Below are 18,599 nucleotides of genomic sequence, written 5' to 3'. Positions count from 1 at the left end.
TCTTTCCTATTATCTATTTCTTTAGTACCTTATGACTATAGCTTTGTTGTTTGTATTTCATGGTTTATATTGACTTCAGGAAAGAAGTTCATGCTGAAAATGATCTTCAGTGACATGTTGCACTTTGTGATCTTGTACATTGTAAGACAGTGGTTCTCAATCTTTTCTACACCACAGACCACCTTTAAATACCTTTTGTGGCCACAAATCCCCAAGATTTAACTCAAGATTGAAATCATAACATTTCTTCAATCCTTTGCAGACCACCTGTGATTGGAATGGGACTTTTGGCCTCAAAACTCTTAGCACTGCCTGTTTCTCCACCAGGGTTTTGCCTCCGTGTTATTACGCCTTGGCATTTTGGGCCACGGCCCCTCCATCCCAGTCCCTTCACCGTGACCCATTCGTCGCAGTACGGTTTGCATTGAGCTTTTGGACACACAGGACAGTTTGAAGCCAGCCAATCGGTGCAGGGGCTTGGCTGGATGCTCCTGCAGTTGTTGCATAAACATAAATTCCAACAAAATGTACTCCATCAGATTTCCACATCTGGGATATGCTATATCTAAAACATTTTTATTAAATACAGATTGGAAAGTTTATAATTTTCTGGTGATCTATTATGTAAGAATTTAAGTAGAAGATAGGCTCAAGATCCAGATGGCTCTTGACAGACTTGAACACTGGGCCCTATCTAACAAAATGAAATTCAATGTAGAGAATAGTAAAGTCCTACACTTAGGCAAAACCAAAAGTACACATATGAACTGGGTGAAACCAGGCTTAATAGCAATAACTGAGATGGATCTTGGAGTCTTAGTGTACAACCAGTTAAATATAAGCCAGCTGTGTGCAGCGGCAGCCAAAAAAGCCAATGCAATCCTAAATTCAATTAACAGGGATACAATCAAGAACAAGTGAGGTGCTAATACCATCCTATAAAGCCTTAGTAAGACCACACCTAGAGTAGTTTTGGTCACCACGCTATAAAAAAGATATTGAGACTCTAGAAAAAGTGCAGAGAAGAGCAACCAGGGTGATTAGGGGACTGGAGGCTAAAGCATATGAAGAACGGTTGCAGGAACTGGGTATGTCTAGTTTAATGAAAAGAAGGACTAGGGGAGACATGATAGCAGTGTTCCAATATCTCAGGGGCTGCTACAAAGAAGAGGGAGTGAAGCTTTTTCTCCAAAGCACCCGAGGGCAGGACAAGAAGCAATGGATGGAAACTGAACAAGGAGAGATTTAACCTGGAAAAGGAAAATTTCTGACAGTGAGAACAATCAACCAGTGGAACAGATATTGCCTTCGGAAGTTGTGGGAGCTTCATCACTTGAGACTTTCAAGAAGAGATTGGATTGCCATTTGTCAGAAATGGTTTAGTGTCTCCTGCTTGGGGAGGGGGTTGGACTAGATGATCTACAATGTCCCTTCCAACTCTGTTAATCTTTATATCATCATCATCACCACCACCATGATTATTGCAACTCTCATGAGTTAGCGTTCCTTATGTCTCTACGTAGTGCTATAAGATCTGGGCCACAAAAATCCATATATACGAAATAGGAAATCCCTAAGGTTTTATCTTCCCTAAAGATGGCTTGTGAAAGATTTGTCCTTATTTTCAGCAGGAACTTCAATAATAAATTCCTTTGCTTTTGTGCCCAATTTGCTATCTTGCCTTCTCTTTTATTATACTTTCTCCCCCAACAGAATTTTGGAAAGCAATTATACATAGATGATCCAGACTTCATCCGTTGATCTACCTTTCAGGATAAGAGAGTAACGCTCACATACTGTTTCATAGTGCCTTATATATTGTTTCATAGTAGAGGACAGATTTTCTGTAACAATTACTGGATTCCATAGTGTTTACAGATTACAGATTAACAGAGTTGGAAGGGACCTTGTAGGTCATCTAGTCCAACCCGCTGCCCAAGCAGGAGACTGTTCAAATGGAGCCTGTCAACCAATATCAGCTAAAAGTCAAGCTCTTATTTTTCACATGGCTATTCGGAAACAGTGTTAAACCTGGGTTCCAAGCAGCCTAAATGCTGGAGATTGCATCATCTCTTTGCAGCTATTTGACCCCCAAGGGCAAATAGTGAGACACGGATAAGGGGGGGATGAGACTTCACGTTCAGTGTTTGTACACCTTACAACCACAATTGGGATGTTGATTTTGTTCATGCCAATGGCATTCAAGTGGTGCTCCAATTTGGGGGGGATTACATCCAAGGCCTCTCTTACTACAGGTAGTATCTTTGGTTTCCTTTTGCCACAGTCATTCTGTTTCTATTTGCAGATCTTTTTATTTTGTTATCTTCTCCAGTTCCTTCTCTTCTGCTGTCTCCAGGTACTGCCACGTCCACTATCCAGACTTTTTTTTTGGGGGGGGGGGGGGTGTCTTTCTGAGAGACAATTCTTAAGTCTGGGCTATTATGCAGCAGGTGCCCATCTGTTTCTACCCTGGCATCTCAGGGCACTTTAGCTTCTTCGTTTTCAATTTTCTACTGGCCCACTGGAAATGCTCAAGAAACAATAGGAAATTAGTCAACTTCCCAACCAGAGCTGGTATTCAGCAGGTTCTGACCAGTTCTGGAGAACCGGTAGCGGAAATTTTGAGTAGTTCAGAGAACTGGTAAATACCACCTATGACTGGCCCCGCCCCCACCTATTCTCTGCCTCCTGAGTCCCAGCCGATCGGAAGGAAATGGGGATTTTACAGTATCCTTTCCCTGGAGTGAGGTGGGAATCAGGGGTGAAATCTACATACCTTCCCTAGCAGTTTGGAAGTGCGCACATCACGTGCAATTTTAGAACGTCTGTGCATGCGCAAAGCCTTCTGTCCATGCAGAGGGTCAAAGACAGGTTACTTCCTGGTTTTAACCAGGAAGGTTTAATGATGTCCAGGCAGCTGGGCAGAGCCTCTCGCTGCTGCAGCCACCAGTTCGCCAAACCACCCGCCACCGGTAGCATTTCACCTGGGTAGGAATGGAGATTTTACAGTATCCTTCCCCTGCCATGCCCACCAAGCCCCGCCCCGCCCACAGAACCGATAGTAAAAAAATTTGAATCCCACCACTATTCCCAACTGCATAAGCTCCTTCCTTTTGTACAATCGTATTTGTACACAGAGATTTCCCTAACAATCAATTATGGTTTCACGCAATCACACTTTTCATCAAATGTCATCAAATTTTTCACCAACTGAGGTTCGCCCTTCTAGCAGTGCTAAATGCCGCCATTTTGGAGAAAGTGTGAGATTTCAGTTTTGCCGCTACAAAGAAGAAAAGGCTTTCTCCTTTGAATATTTGGAGCTGTAGGAAGTTAGCACCCATCCCTCTCCCAGAAAAATGAAATATTCTAGGAAATATTAAAAAGGCAGAATATTATACCTCCCTGGATGAGAAATGGAGAAACATGTTTTTTGGGGGGCAGGAAGCAGACTCACTCTTAATAGCCCCCACCCTCCTCAATAGCCCACAGCAGATGTCAGCACTTAAGAGATAAAGAGATAGCTAGGTCTATTCATAAGCAAATGCCCTCACCCAAGATCCAACAAGGTAGGACTAGCCCTTTAGCAACAGAACTCACCATATGGCACCTGGGGAGATTACATCACCCAGGAAGGCTCAACCAAGTCTGGGACTCAAAAGACAACCTACAAAGTTACCCCTGCATGGCCCCATGGGAGTCAGAATACAAGCTCAAATTCAAAAGCCCAGAGAGGGCATAAAACCCAGGCACTCTCAGCATCTCTCCCCTTTTTCTTTGCCCAAGATCTTCAAGCCATGTGATCCTAGGGGGTGCGGAGATATGTGAGAAAAAGGGAAGAAGAGGTTCACCTCACCCAACAAAGAGGACTACAAGGGGCGTGCATAAGAGCACAAAAGTGCCTACCGTTCCTGTCCTATTGTTCTCTTCATTATACTATTATATGCATACTTTTACTTATACTTTTGCTTATATATACTTTTTCTCTCATGATGACTTATTGTTTATGTTGATGATTGTATATACTGTTGTGACAAAATAAATAAATAAAAATAAAGAAGAAACCATTTCTTCTATACCATTTCTGATAAAATGGTTCTCCAACCTTTTCTTTAAAACTTCCAGCGTTGGTTGGAGCATCCCCACAACTTGTGCAGGCAAGTTGTTCCACTGATCAATTGTTCTGACTGTCGGGAAATTTCTCCTTAGTTCTAAGTTGCTTCTCTCCTTGATTAGTTTCTACTCATTGCTTCTTGTCCTGCCTTCAGTTGCTTTGGAGAATGGGTTGACTCCTTCTTCTTTGTGGCAACCCCCGAGATATTGGAAGACTGCTCTCATGTCTCCCCTAGTCCTTCTTTTCATTAAACTAGATATGTCTGATTCTAGCAACCTCAAGCCCACTAATCATCTTTGTTGCTGTTCTCTGCACTCTTTCTAGAGTCTCCACATGTTTTTTACATCGTGGCCACCAAAACTGGATGCAATATTCCAAGTATGGCCTTATAATTAAGTGGTATTAATACTTCACATGATCTTGATTCTTTCCCTCGGTTTATGCAGAAATGGATGGGGATCTGAGGCAAGAGAGTCGCTGAAACCCTGAAAGGTCTCCCTCTCCGGAGATCCAGAGGCTCATTCATAAAACCTGTTGTGTGTGCGCAGACTCCGGTCCCCACTAACTGCGGGAAAATACTTTAAACCTATTGGCTAAAGACTGCCAGCCCTCTATAAAAGAGCGCTGTCAGCCTGAAGCCTTTTGCCTTTCGCTATTAACGGATCAATAAAGACTAATAGTTTCTTTTACCGGCTTCGACTCTATTCTTCGCCCAATCTAACAAAACCAAAAACTGCTTTGATTTGGGGAGAGAATTCCCATAGATGCCCTCGGGAGCTCCCTAAAGCATCCGGGGAGCTTCCGGCTTCTCTGCTTTGCTGCCCCTCCAGAGATCCAGTCCTTTAATCAATCCAAAAGAACAGCTTTTGGCAGAAAAAAATGCCGATTTTTCACAAACTCCGCCTTGATCCGGGAAAGCGCCTGATTTGCAGGAATCGCTGCAAAACCGAAACTGAAAAAGGGGCTTCCTCTGAGGAAGGGCGCGAGTCCGCTCGAGCTTCCGCAAGCATCAAAAAACAAAGAAACAGCAGCCGAGCGAAGTTTTGGCTCCCGCGGCGTCTGAATTTTCAAAGCAAGCAACCCGCCGACGTGAGCATCTCCTTCGGCGGTGGGTGGGGTGTTTATGCCGCTTGTCGTCGTTTCTTGCAAAGGCGGCTGAGCCTCCGGAGGACTTTGTGTGCGTGGCTTTAAAGGAGCGGAAAATTCCTTCCACGCAAAGTGGAAAATGCAAGTATGGCGCAGGGAGGGAAGGAGGGAGAGTTGGGAATTTGTTCGCTTTGAGGGATTGTTCTTTTCCTATTTTAGAATAGAATAGAATAGTTTTTTTTTTATTGGCCAGATGTGATTGGACACACAAGGAATTTGTCTTGGTGCATCCGCTCTCAGTGTACATAAAAGAAAAGATACATTCACCAAGAACCATAAGGTACAACACTTAATGATAGTCATAGGGTACAAATAAGCAATCAGGAAACAATATCAGTATAAATTTTTGGGCTACTTTTGAAGGGCGTGAAGTTTTGTGGCGATGTATCCAACTATCACGGATGATAAGTACAAAACGCATCTCAGGGAGGCAGGTGACTATGAGTCGGATTAGCCGTCAGTCTCTCCTCTCGCTTCACCATCAAGCCCAGAGCTTCCTCTTTGTCTCCAGCTCCTTTCAAAAGGACTCCTTTGCAAAACCGGGGTGGTGGTGGTGGTCATGCCTTGCAACCTCCAACATGCCCCCCCCCGTCTGGTTTACATGTATTGGTTTACATACTTTGTAGTTTATTTGTTAATCATATATAAGAGAACAGGTAAAAGTAGAAACATAATTGGGATACATGAAAAGAGTAAGTCAAAAGGAATATTAGGACAGAGACATAGGCACGCAGGTGCGCTTCTGCATGCCCCTTATAGAGACCTTTTAGGAATGGGGTGAGGTCGACAGTAGACAGTTTAAGCTTAAAGTTTTGGGGGCTTGGGGAAGAAACTACAGAGTCAGGTAGTACATTCCAGGCTTTGACCACTCTGTTGCTGAAGTGATATCTTCTGCAATCAAGTTTGGAGTGGTTTACCTTGAGTTTGTATCTATTGTTTGCTCCTGTATTGTTGTGGTTGAAGCGGAAATAGTCATTGACAGTAATAGTACATTGACAAGTAGTAGGACAGATACTTATGACTGTATGACTGTAACCTAGTTACTGATATCCTTAGGATTTATATAGACTGTTTCCTAATACGATTTGATTGCTTATTTGTTCCCTACGACTATCATTAGTGTTGTACCTTATGATTCTTGACGAACGTATCTTCTTTTATATACTCTGAGAGCGTATGCACCAAGATAAATTACTTGTGTGTCCAATCACACTTGGCCAATAAAGACTTCTATCTATCTCAGGGGTCCTCAAACTTGGCAGCTTTAAGACTTGTGGACTTCAACTCCCAGAATTCTCCAGCCATCTATGCTAATTCTGGGAGTTGAAGTCCACAAGTTTTAAAGCTGCCAAGTTTGAAGACCTCTGATCTATCTATACTATACTATACTATATACATGCCCCCCCCGACTTACAACAATTTGTTTAGTGACCATTCAAAGTTAATCACAGTACTGAATAATAGGGACTTCGGATTGTTTTTCACATTCTATGACCATTGCAGCATTCCCATAATAATATGATCAAAATTCAGGTGCTTGGTAATTGGTTCATATTTATGACGGTTGCAGTGTCCCAGGGGTCATGTAATCTCCTTTTGTGACCTTCTGACAAGCTAAGTCAAGGGGAAGCCAGATTCACTGAACAACCGTGTTACTAACTTAACAACTGCAGTGATACACTTAATAACGGTGGCAAGGAAGATTGTAAAATGGGGCAAGACTCACTTAGCAGCTCTCTTGCTTAGCAACAGAAACTTTGACCTCAATTGTGGTCGTAAATCGAGGAACTGTACAGCAAAGCAGGTGTTAAATGGGCTTTGCCCCATTTTGCGATGTCTTTTTGCCACAATTGTTAAGCGAATGACTGCCGTTAAGTTAATAACACAGTTGTTGAGTGTATCTGGCTTCTCCTTTGACTTTGCTTGTCGCAAAAGGGATCACGTGGCTCTGGGACACTGGAACTCAAAAATCCAGGCCAGTTGCCAATTGTCTGAATTTTATTTATTTATTTATTTATTTATTGAATTTTTATACCGCCCTTCTCCCGAAGGACTCAGGGCGGTGTACAGCCGGAGATAAAATACAAAATATATACAATTAAAAACAAATTAAGACATAGCAAAATTACAAAACGGCTAATGATTAAAATTAAATTTAAAACATTTAAAAATATTAATAAAACCCCAATTTAAAATCAAAATTATTATGCCAGTCCCGCTTGAATAAATAAGTATGTTTTTAGCTCACGATGGAAGGATTTTGATCAGATGTCTACAGGGAGCAGCAAGAAAAATTGTCACAATTCACTTTTTCCAGTGCTATTGAAACTTCTAACAGATACTAAAGGAATTGTAAATTGAAAAAAGAACATTGGTTTCTTAGGGCAATGCTCAGTTCTGGCTATGGTTCACTGCAACGCACTTCTAATAAGAACCCTGCCTTTCTCAACTGATGGAGCAGAGGATGTTTTTTATTTAGAGGTTTAAATGGCGGCAGGTCTGACACGTTGAGGGGTTTCACCTCCCTGCAGCGGGCTGTGAAAATCACCTGGAAGAAGAGGAGGAAGAGACGCAGCCCAGGCAGCGGTGAGATAAGAAATTTCTGTGTCCAAAATAGGCATGCAACTTGAGAAAACATCTCAGGGTTTATCCTTCCTGGTTCACTTTAGGATAAAGGCAGGAAGCGCCTCCAGACTCTGTTTCTGTAACCCTGTAACAAAAGTAGTTTTAGGCTTCATGACAAGGGTGAAATGCTCCCGCACGAACCAGTAGCGATCGTGGCCGGTAGTTCTTCGATCCGGTAGCGATGGCGGAGCAAAGCTCCACCCACCCACCCGGAGTGTCATTACTTCCTGGTTTTAACCAGGGAGTGATGTGGTTTTTTTTCCTTCTGAGCATGCGCAGAAGGCCTGTTTGCGGATGTGACACGTGCGGGGCGCGTGCATTTCCGAACCGGTAAAGAAGGTAAGTAGATTCCACCCCGGTTCATGACTTTGGGTGTCCAAGTCTGATCTGTCTGGGAGGGCAGACAGCCCTTCGCCTCCGTCTTCCAGTACTTGAGGGGCTGTCACAGACAAGAGAGGGTTGACTTATTTTCCAAAGCACCTGAGAGCAGGATAAAAAGTAACGGATGGAAACTTGTCAAAGGAGAGATCCAACCTAGAATTAAGGAGAAAATTCCTGACGGTGAGAAGAATTAACCGGTGAAATGCTTGCCTTTTCAAAAGTTGTGAGTGCTCCATCATTATCATCGTTTTAAAGAAGAAACTGGACAGCCATTTGTCTGGAATGGTATAGGGTCTTCGGCTTGGGCAGGGGATTGGACTAGAAGACCTCCAAGGTCCCTTCCAACCCTATTATTCTATGTTCACTTAACAGGCAGAAATAGAAGCTGTTCTAACTTGGGAAAGCTGTTCAGGCTCTCTTTGAATCGACCAAAATGGCTTCAGTACGAGAAGTGTCCAGTTTCACTGAAGACCTGCTGTGCCCCATTTGCCTCTCCCTCTTTCGGGAGCCCCGCATGCTGAATTGTGGCCACAGCTTCTGCGCTTCCTGCCTGGAGCCCTGCATCCCCAAAGGGCAAAGACGAGGGCACTGCCCCCAGTGCCGCCGACCCTTCACTTTGTGCCACATAATGATCAACCGAGCCCTCTGCAACTTGGCCGAGAAGGCCCGGCTTCTGAAGCTGGAAGAAGGAACTCAGCTGAGCAGCACCGGAGGCTGGCACTTCTGTGAGGAACACGAGGAGCCTCTCAAGCTCTTCTGCAGCCAAGATGAGGAGCCCATTTGCATCATCTGCCGGGATTTGCCTCAGCACCGGGGACACGACTTCCTGCCCCTCAAAAACGTGGTTCAGACCTATCAGGTAAGAATGGGACCTGGGAGGAGAAGGAAGGTGGCCTCTGGTTGAATAAGACACACACTCTCTCCGTGTGTCTCTGTCTCTCTCACTCTTGCTCATCTCTCTCTTGATTTGTGAAATGTATTTGCCACTTACCTCACTGTGGGGCTGGTGAGATAAGCCTCTGGTTGAACAAAACCCACTCCCTCTTTCTTTCTCTCCCTCTCCCACCTCTCTCTTTTTTCCTCTCATCTCAATTTGTGAAATTTATTTGCCGCTTATCTCACTGTGGGGCTACTCGAGGCTGCTTGTTAGATAAAATACAAGTAGGGTTCATATAATAAACAAGGACACTGAAATGAAGCTTTTGAAGCCTCCCAATTATTTACCGGTAAATATAAGCTATATTTCCCCTCTGAAACGCATGGAGAAACACTAATATTATACTGAATCTGTATCTTGCATATATACAATTCATTTCCCACCCTGGAAACGGCGAAGGGCTGGCCTGTGGTGCCTCTGCCAGTGAGAACGGAGCTTGGGAGAGTTGCTCCGTTTTTGCTGGCAGAGGGTTGCACGACGCGGTCGCAGCTGAAAACGGAGCTTGGGAGCCCATTTTCTCTGGCAGAGGGTTTGGGCCACTACTTGTGCGCCTGACATGAGTGATGTCGAGCTGCCCAGGCCCTCCTCTCCCCCCTAGGTCAAATACAACCCTGATGTGGCCCACAATGAAATCGAGTTTGACATCCCTGAGCTAAGCCATTATGGACTGGTCAGTTTTAAAGCACGGTTTAGGTCAGGGGTCTCCAACCTCGGCAACTTTAAGACTTCAACTCCCAGAATTCCTCAGCCAGCAAAGGAACTCTGGGAGTTGAAGTCCACAAGTCTTCAAGCTGCCAAGGTTGGAGACCCCTGGTCTAAATCAGTGTTTCTCAATCTTAGCAACTTTAAGATGTTGGACTTCAACTCCCAGAATTCCCCAGTCAGCAAGATTAAAGTTGAGAAAGAATGGTCTAGGTTGATCAAGTGGTTGATTATGTGCCATCCGGTCATTTTCAGTCCTGTTGACCACATAGACATCTAGCATGACCAAACCTTTAACAGAAAGTGGCTGTGGAAGCCAGGACAGGTAGTTCTCGACTTACAACCGTTCGTTTAATGACTGTTCAAAGTTGCAACAGCACTGAAAAAGTGACTTGTGACCGTTTTTCCACTTTCTCTTCCTTTTAGGACCAGCTGAAGGCATCTCTGGAGCCTCTTGAGGAAGGTCTCAAGCGGTTGAAAAGGAGCCAGTGCCACCAGCAGGAGAACATTATCGAATTAAAGGTGCAGCTGAGAAGTGGTGATGGTTGGGACTTTCTGTTTAATGCTAAACCGAGTGTATCTTCTCTCTCTTCAGCCCAGCAACTATTGCTGTCAATGTGAGTGGGTGGGCATGGCTAAGTGGTTATGTGACTGGGTGGCATGGCCAACTCAATGTCACTCACACTGAGGGCTGCATTGCCGGCCTCTACTCACCCCTCTCCTTCCAGCCCTTCCTTGCCTCCCTGCCCGGGCTCCTTAGGGCCCCAACAGGAAGCAGTTGTTGGAGCTAAGCAGCCACCACAAAGAAGAGTTGGCAAAACAGCTGGCTCAATTCAAATTGGATTTGATCAAGAAGGACGCTCAGCAGAAGCACCTCACTGAGGACCAACCACAAGCATAGGCTTTCCAAGCAGAGGAAAGACCTGCGGGAGTGCATGGCCACGTACAGGCCCCTGGAGCCTCAGCGGGCTGAGATGGTCAGCCAGTTCCAGGCCATAATGCAGTCCCACTGGAACAAGGCCTCTGGCTCCTTGCCACCAGCGACTCTTTCCTCCAGCCTTTGCCCAAAGCCCCACACCAAGAGGCTGAAGCAGACCCCGAGTTGGAATTTCTGCCCCCCTCCAACCCACACAAAAAGACCCCAAAGGGGGAGATTCTCTGCAGCAATACAAATGTTCATTGTATGTATCCGGCCCAGTTTGAGGACCCCTGACTGAGTGCAATATTAAAAAATGCAAATAATTCTTCTGTGGACCACCAGAATTTTGTCACAGACCACCAGTGGTCCACGGACCACCACTTTGTGACCGCTGCTCTAAGCTACCACAGAGAACACTTACAATTAGAACTTTGTGTACCGATAGAAGGGAATATTTGTAGCTCAGGGTTGAACGGTGGGGTCTTTGGTGCTTTCTGAGCTTGGTTGTTTTCTTGCAGATGTTTTGCTACTCAGGTAACATCATCCATTCTAGAAGGGAGTGGGGTTTGCAGTCCGTTGTAGCACTGATATTACCTAGTTTGATAATGAAATGTCTACAAAAAACTAATCAAGCTCAGAGAACTGCAGGGACCCCACAGATTTCTCTTTGTGTGTATGTATGTACATCTGTGCATATATGTGTGCTGTCACTACAATATAAAAATGCAAAAGTTTAAAATTGTTGGTGTTGCTTACAGTAAGTAATCATTATAGTGGCATCGATTGATTGATTATGAGTTATCTAACAGTGAAATGGCTGGCATATAAATTAAATAAATACATAAAATAAATTATATGCTATTAAGTAGTTTTCAACTCCTAGCAAAACCAAGTTTCTCCATGATGATTTATCCCTAACCTGATTTTTATATACAAAGTTGACTTTGTATATAATATACAAATGGATGAAGACTATTGCTTGACATAGTGTAAGCCGCCCTGAGTCTTCGGAGAAGGGCGGGATATAAATGCAAATAAAAAAAAATCAGATCTAATGGTGGCCCCATTGCCACTGTAACTATGTCCACCATCTTTGCTTTTGTTCTTCTTGTTCTTTCCATCTTTCCTAGTATTAAGAGTCCCCCTTCAGAAAGTTAATTCTTTGCATCACATAGGATGCAAAGTAGGATGTTTTGAGTCATTAGTGCTTCAAAAAAGAAATCAAATGAGTTGATTTGTTTGATGGTTCATTGATTTATTTTTTCATGGCTGTCCAAGGTATTCTCAGGAGTCTACCCCAAAACCAATCCCAGTGTGGACAGGTGATCGTTTCTCTTTGACCAAACCACAACCTTTTGTTGTGCCCCATCTCTGTTTTTCCAGACCTGCTCCAAATCCTTGTCTGATCATATCTCTGAAGAGTTTGGGAAGATGCACCAGCTGTTGAACGACAGAGAGCTGGCTATAAAACAGGCCTTAGAAAACCAGACAGAAAAGAACTTGGCTCAGATGGAAACCAAGTTAAAGGAACTGGACTGCAAGATGGCTTCGTGTTCAGAAACTCTGTGCCGTGTACAGGCCGGCCTTGAATGCAAAGACCACATTAGTTTCCTTAAGGTAAGGGGGATTGTGGGCTGTGGGGTTTTCTTGGGAAGAAGGAAATTTCTGGGTGCAAAGATTGCACCAAACCATTGTCAGAACACTAATTTGGCCTTCCAACTCGAGCCAAGGTTGCACAAGGATAAATAAAAATGAGATCCAGACAGCTGTGAGGAAAGAAGAAATATTTATTCCTAAAAGCAAAACAATTTTAGGGGCAAGCTGTAGAGAAACGGGGTACAGTGGCAAATTTTTATAGGAGGAGCTTATCCAGGATGTGGAAGTGTCTACATGCTGAGGGGTGTGTGTGATTGAGTATGTTTGTAAACATACAGTTCTGCTGGGAGACTTAATTTAATTATCTCTATTTGTGTTTGCAGATTTTATCCTTTGATATGTGGATTAGGCCTGGGTAACTTATTTTGGGGTTTTAGGAACTTTGCTAATTTAATTAAGTTGTAGACACTGATTCTCAGACCATTGTGGATTCTGTCAATATTTTTAAAGGCAGATGGAAACAGTATAAAGAATAAAATATATTTGGATATAAAACTTCTCACACCATGATTTGTTCAATTAAGGTTTGTCAGGACTGACAAAATCTCTGTGCTTTTTTTTAATCTTTGTAAGCCACCCGAAATCACTGAGAGCCAGTTGGGTGGCCAAATCAATTTTCTTAAAACAAATAAAATAAGTAGGACTGATTCCACAGTGTTTGTTCATGTAAAAGAGAAATCGATCAGTACATGCGCTTTCATCGCCTCTGGTTTTCAGTGGCATCTCAAGCACTCTGACTCTACAGTCCTTTTGTTTCCTCTTTATATGTTGTGATAGCATTTCACCGGGATTTTTTTTCTGATAATAAACTGGTGAAGGATCTACTGAGAGCAGAATCTATTGTGCACCAATTACAATGTAGAATGCTTTGGCAGGAAAGTGGGTGATAACCAGTGGTGAAATTCAAATTTTTTTTACTACCGGTTCTGTGGGCGTGGCTTGGTGGGTGTGGCGTGGCTTGGTGGGCGTGGCAGGGGAAGGATATAGCAAAATCTCCATTCCTACCCCACTCTGGGGCCAGCCAGAGGTGGTATTTGACGGTTCTCCGAACTACTCAAAATTTCCGCTACTGGTTCTCCAGAACCTGTTAGAACCTGCTGGATTTCACCCCTGGTTATAACTCATAGAAAGAATTATTTTGATTGTTATCTCACCTTTCTTTCTTTCTTTCTTTCTTTTTCCTTCCTTCCTTCCTTCCTTCCTTCCTTCCTTCCTTCCTTCCTTCCTTCCTTCCTTTTCTCCCACAGGAGGCAAAAGAGTTGCTAGAGAGGTAAGTAGTGTTTCTCTTTTCTTATACATCAAATTACAGCCAAAGTTAGGATCAACATTTCCTTTGATAAGCAAGGTGGTTGTTAAATGTCGTCACCAAACCTTTTTTTTTTGCCACCGTTGTTAAGTGAATCGGTGCAGTCATTAAGCGAGTCGACATTGACTTTGCTTGCTCCAAGCCAGCTTGGAAGGTCGCAAATGGCCGTCACGTGACCCCCAACATGGCAATTATGGTAAATGCAGGCTGCTTGTCAAGTACTTGCATCCTGACCACGACCAACAGCTGTAAATGTGAGGATCGGTTGTAAATCACTCTTTTCAGCATTGTTGTAACTTTGGTCCCTCGATGAATGGTTGCCGAGTCCAAGACTACCTATATAATAAATACACGAAAGGAAGAAAAGCATGAACCAACATTACATTAGTTTGCCTCCTCGCTGTAGGCATAATGGGCTTGGCTTGTATCAGGGGCAGCTGTGGTGGCCCAGGCAGGGATGGGGGGGATCCACTTTTGCTAACAGTTTGTTTTGCTAGCACTCTGCTAGCGGAAACGGAGCTCGGGGGAAGGAGCCTGTATGGTCACCCCGGGCTCCATTTTTGGCTATGATGGCCTCCTGCAGCCCTCTACCAGCAAAAAGAGCCACTGCGCGCGACCCTCTCAAGCCCCATTTTTGCTGGCAGAGGCACCGTGGGTCAGTCCTTCGTTGTTTCCAGGGCAGCCCCACGGGCCAGATCTAAGCATTCTGTGGGCTGGATCTGGTCCGCAGGCCTTGAGTTTGACACCCCTGATACAAGGTGTATTACTTTGCCTCCTCACTGCAGCCATGACTTCCTCTTCCACCTCTCAGAAGCTGCTGGGTTTGCCAAACTGAGTAGGTGAAGCTCCTTCACATATGGAAGTGAAGATGGCTACTTGTTTACTTCCATTTAAAAAAACTATGCTACAGTTATAAAGTTGGTTCCTCTTCCTTCTTGGGAGTAGAGGCAAAGCAAAGAGGCAAATCTTTTGATTTGGCCATGAAAACTGGGAGGGAGAATGTTCTTCTGGCCCTTTGGCTCCTACCCAAATCACTTCTAAAATCTCTGTAAAACTGCAAAAAGAAAGAAGTGGAGATTCTCTTGAGTGAGACTTCCCTTCTGATGATGACGTGGGCTTTTTCTTGGCCACAGCATGGCCATCGCTTTCTCCTGGTTTTTGAGCTTCCCTAGGAAGCTTCCCATCAGGTCTGAATCTACCTAACTTTTTTGGAAGTCATCCTCTGCTGTGATTTTTTTAAAAAAATGCATGTGTGCTTCTAATAAAACCTGATTTATGGAGCACGAGGCAGTCCCAGGTGTAATTGTCTTCCAATTCTAAATCCTTCCACTTTCGTCCATGGAAAGTGGAAGCACTTTCATCCTTCCACTTTCCATGTTTTTTTCCCCTTAGTGCACAAAATCCATTAAAGAGGCAAAATAATAATAATAATAATAATAATAATAATAATAATAATAATAATAATAATAATAATAAAGCATCATTCTTTTTTGATCAGAAGTACTCAGATATCTCTCTGTAGAAGGACCCCGATCTGATTCCTCTAGTTTTGATAGAATTGGGGCAGCTTATTATTCTAAAATGACTGATCCTTGGGATGCTCTTCTCCTTCAGGGTCCGTAAGGAAGATGGGCTGGGATCCAGCGATGAAGACACAGATGAGTGTGAGAGTGAGACTGATGAAGACCTTGAGGAGGAAGAAGAGGAGGAGGAAGAAGATGAGGAAGAACAAGATGAGGAAGAACAAGAGACAGAGGAGGAAGAGGAGGAAGATGGAGTGGTGGCTGTAGACTTGAATCTGGGCGAGTTTAAAGGACCTCTGCAATTCCACGCCTGGAAAGAACTCTTGGGTGTGGTACATCCAGGTGAGTTGAGGTTTTTAGACCAAAAGTATTGTTTATTGGTTTATTACTTTTATCCCCCCCCTTTTTTTTTTTTTGAGGAAGTTCAAGGCTATGTACTTCACAGCAATAACCCTGTAATGTGATGATGATGATGTTATCCATTCAGTCATGTCCCAACTCTTGGTGATTCTATGGGCCAGGTCTCTCCACATCTTCCAATCTTGCACTGCTTCTTTGAGTTCTTCTATGCTCTGACTGGGGTCAGCTTTGATGGTGTCAACCCACTGTGTTCTTTGATGGCCTCCTTTCCATTTACCACTAACTCTTCCAAATATAATTGCTTAACTTCTCTAATTACCCTATTGTATACCGCGTTTCCCCAAAAATAAGACCCTGTCTTATATTTTTCTGAATCCTGAAATAAGCGCTTTGGCCTTATTTTCGGGAAGGTCTTATTATTTTGGGGCGGGTGGAGCAAGACAGGGCTCCTCTTGCCGTCTTACCTGATTTCTAGCTCTGTCTCCCTAACCAGAGGAAATGGTGGGAACCGGCTGTGCATACTTTTAAATTTTTACAGCGAGGGCTTATTTTTGGAGAAACATGGTACAATTACACCATCGTGTAGTTTGGGCTAAAAGAGAGAAAGGAAGCTTCAGACATATTGAGGATGGCAGTACCTTTATTAACAGCTGGCTAATATCACATTCATGTGTGTCTAATTTTTTCCTGGACCTCTTTATCCTCCTGCAATACCCTGCTGCACAAGTCTGCTCTTGTTCATTCTGAATTCTTTCCATCTTCCCTCTCCAGTCCCTACAATGATCACTTTCGACTGCAATTCGGCTCATCCCAGCTTTGCCCTCATGCAAAATCCCACCGGGCCCCAGTTCAGAGCTAACCATTGGTTCTGGCAAGAAGAGGCGGAGAGGTTCACTTCCACCCCGTGTGTGGTGGGACAGAAGGGCATTACCACTGGGCGCTTCTACTGGGAGATTGAAGTTGGGGACAGCATCCATTGGATAGTTGGGATGGCCAAAAAGCCTGTGGAGCGCAAGAAGCAGCTGAAATTTCTGCCCAAGGAAGGTATTTGGGCTATTGAGCTGAAGGCGGGAGAATACCAAGCTCTGAGTGAGCCCCGTACGCCCCTCCCGGTCTGCAGAAGGATGGAAAAAGTTGGGGTCTACCTGGACTTTGAAGGGGGGCAGCTTTCTTTTTACAACAGCAGCAGCAGGTCCCACCTCTACACCTTCCAAGCATGCTTCCATGAAGACCTGCTCCCCTTTCTCAGCACTCAAAGCAACTACCCCCTCAGGGTGGGCGTTCTGCAGCTTTGAGATCTTAGCTCAAGGTGTAGCATTGCAAAGAACAGCCCAGTGAAAGTTGAAAACATTGAGATGCGTTAGGATGGCTGTTTTAAGAGTAAGTCCATTCTATTCCCTCTTTGCAAGCAATCGCTCGAAGATTTGAAACTGGTCTGACCTGACTGTGGTCCGTGATGATTGTTCTAGGCACAGAGAGTGCTATAAGTATAGTTTTCAAGTTGACCACCTATTTCCCACATGTTTAATTTCTTTGACCCATTGACCGTAGTGAGGATAGAGGTTGACTCTGTCCACCTGTGGTGCAAGATTTTTTTACCTGATTTCAATGCGTTTGTTGTAACCCAGGCCCCAGGACTTGGCCTCCTGGAGGAGGCTGACTCAGAGAGTGAGGAGGAGGAGCTGGCAAGGCCTGTTTCCCCGGGTCCTCTTCCTCCCTGGCACCGCCCCAGGAGGAGGAGGAGGGGCTGGCAAGGCCTGATTCCCCCGGGCCTTGTTCCTACTTGGCAAATAAGGTAATGAAAGGATTTGATAAAACTTCTAAGGAAACAGTTAATATTTTGGGAGAATAACTGGGGGAAAGAATTAGTGACTACCCTTGCAAATGTTAAATGTTTTACTTGATATTAAAATGGATTGGATGGAAAACTTTAAATATATGTTATTGACTTAGAGGCAAAGGAAGATGATGGAAGAATGAAATTGTCTGTGATCTCTGGGCAGTTTTAAGAAAGATTTTAGATAGGATGACCTCTGAACAGTAATGTAGATATAAAGCTGAGAGTGGTGAAATTATAAAATGTAAATAGAATTTATTAATGATGTTGAAGGGAACTAAGCACGGGGACTAGACTTCATTTAAATATTCTCCTGAATGGGTTGAATTTGATCTACTTTTATAATCAGATTGTGTGCAAATAAATAATTGAATTTAAAGAAGAAGGAAAATACATTGTATTAGATTATAAAGTAGGTGAAAAGTGATATGTTTAAAGATGTACCTGACCAATAATTTGTTCACAATGATTTTTTTATTATGCTTGTAAAAAAAATAAAAAAAAATTGGCAAAAAAAAAATTTCCATTACCAGTTCTCCAGAACCTGTCAGAACCTGCTGAATAGCATCCCTGTAAAGGTTCCCCTCACACATGCATGCTAGTCGTTCCCGACTCTAGGGGGCAGTGCTCATCTTCATTACAAAGCCGAAGAGCCAGTGCTGTCCGAAGATGTCTCTGTGGTCATGTGGCTGGCATGACTAAATGGCGAAGGTGCACGGAACACTGTTACCTTCCCACCAAAGGTAGTCCCTAATTTTCTTCTTGCATTTTTACATGCTTTCAAACTGCTAGGTTGGCAGAAGCTGGGACAAATAACGGGAGCTCACTCTGTTACACGGCGCCAGGGATTCGAACCACTGAACTGCCGACCTTTCTGATCGACAAACTCAGCATCTGAGCCACTGCGTCCTATATAAAGTATATATTTAAATATATAAATTGCCTCCCATATATAAACTATACCAGCACACTAAGTTACAATGTAGTTTGTTTATGTGCATTTTGTTCAGATAGGCTTAAGATCAAATGAATTGTGCAAATCCAACCATTGAGTTTACAGCTGAATTGAAATTTTATCTGAATCAGAGTTCTCTGC

At 43.7% G+C, this 18,599-nt stretch overlaps 1 protein-coding gene across 5 annotated transcripts; it reads left to right on the top strand.

Annotated features, from left to right (window-relative positions):
* The first annotated feature begins 5,057 nt into the window (after positions 1-5,057).
* Positions 5,058-18,045, top strand: LOC131192886 (nuclear factor 7, brain-like). Of its 5 annotated transcripts, XM_058172440.1 has the most exons (8): positions 5,059-5,200; positions 7,737-7,843; positions 8,636-9,122; positions 10,329-10,424; positions 12,205-12,438; positions 13,725-13,747; positions 15,398-15,648; positions 16,438-18,045. In XM_058172440.1, exons 3-8 carry the CDS (start codon positions 8,697-8,699, stop codon positions 16,959-16,961), a joined length of 1,554 nt encoding a protein of 517 aa, XP_058028423.1. In that variant the 5' UTR covers positions 5,059-5,200; positions 7,737-7,843; positions 8,636-8,696; the 3' UTR covers positions 16,962-18,045. The 5 variants fall into 5 exon arrangements, with proteins under 5 accessions (XP_058028420.1, XP_058028424.1, XP_058028423.1 ...); XM_058172437.1 differs by lacking the exon at positions 7,737-7,843 and having other exon boundaries at positions 5,058-5,342; positions 8,640-9,122; XM_058172441.1 differs by lacking the exon at positions 7,737-7,843 and having other exon boundaries at positions 5,058-5,342.
* Positions 18,046-18,599: the final 554 nt, after the last annotated feature.

Source organism: Ahaetulla prasina, chromosome 2, assembly GCF_028640845.1.
Source record: "Ahaetulla prasina isolate Xishuangbanna chromosome 2, ASM2864084v1, whole genome shotgun sequence".
Taxonomy (NCBI): domain Eukaryota; kingdom Metazoa; phylum Chordata; class Lepidosauria; order Squamata; family Colubridae; genus Ahaetulla; species Ahaetulla prasina.
This window is presented reverse-complemented; position numbering and strand designations above follow the sequence as displayed.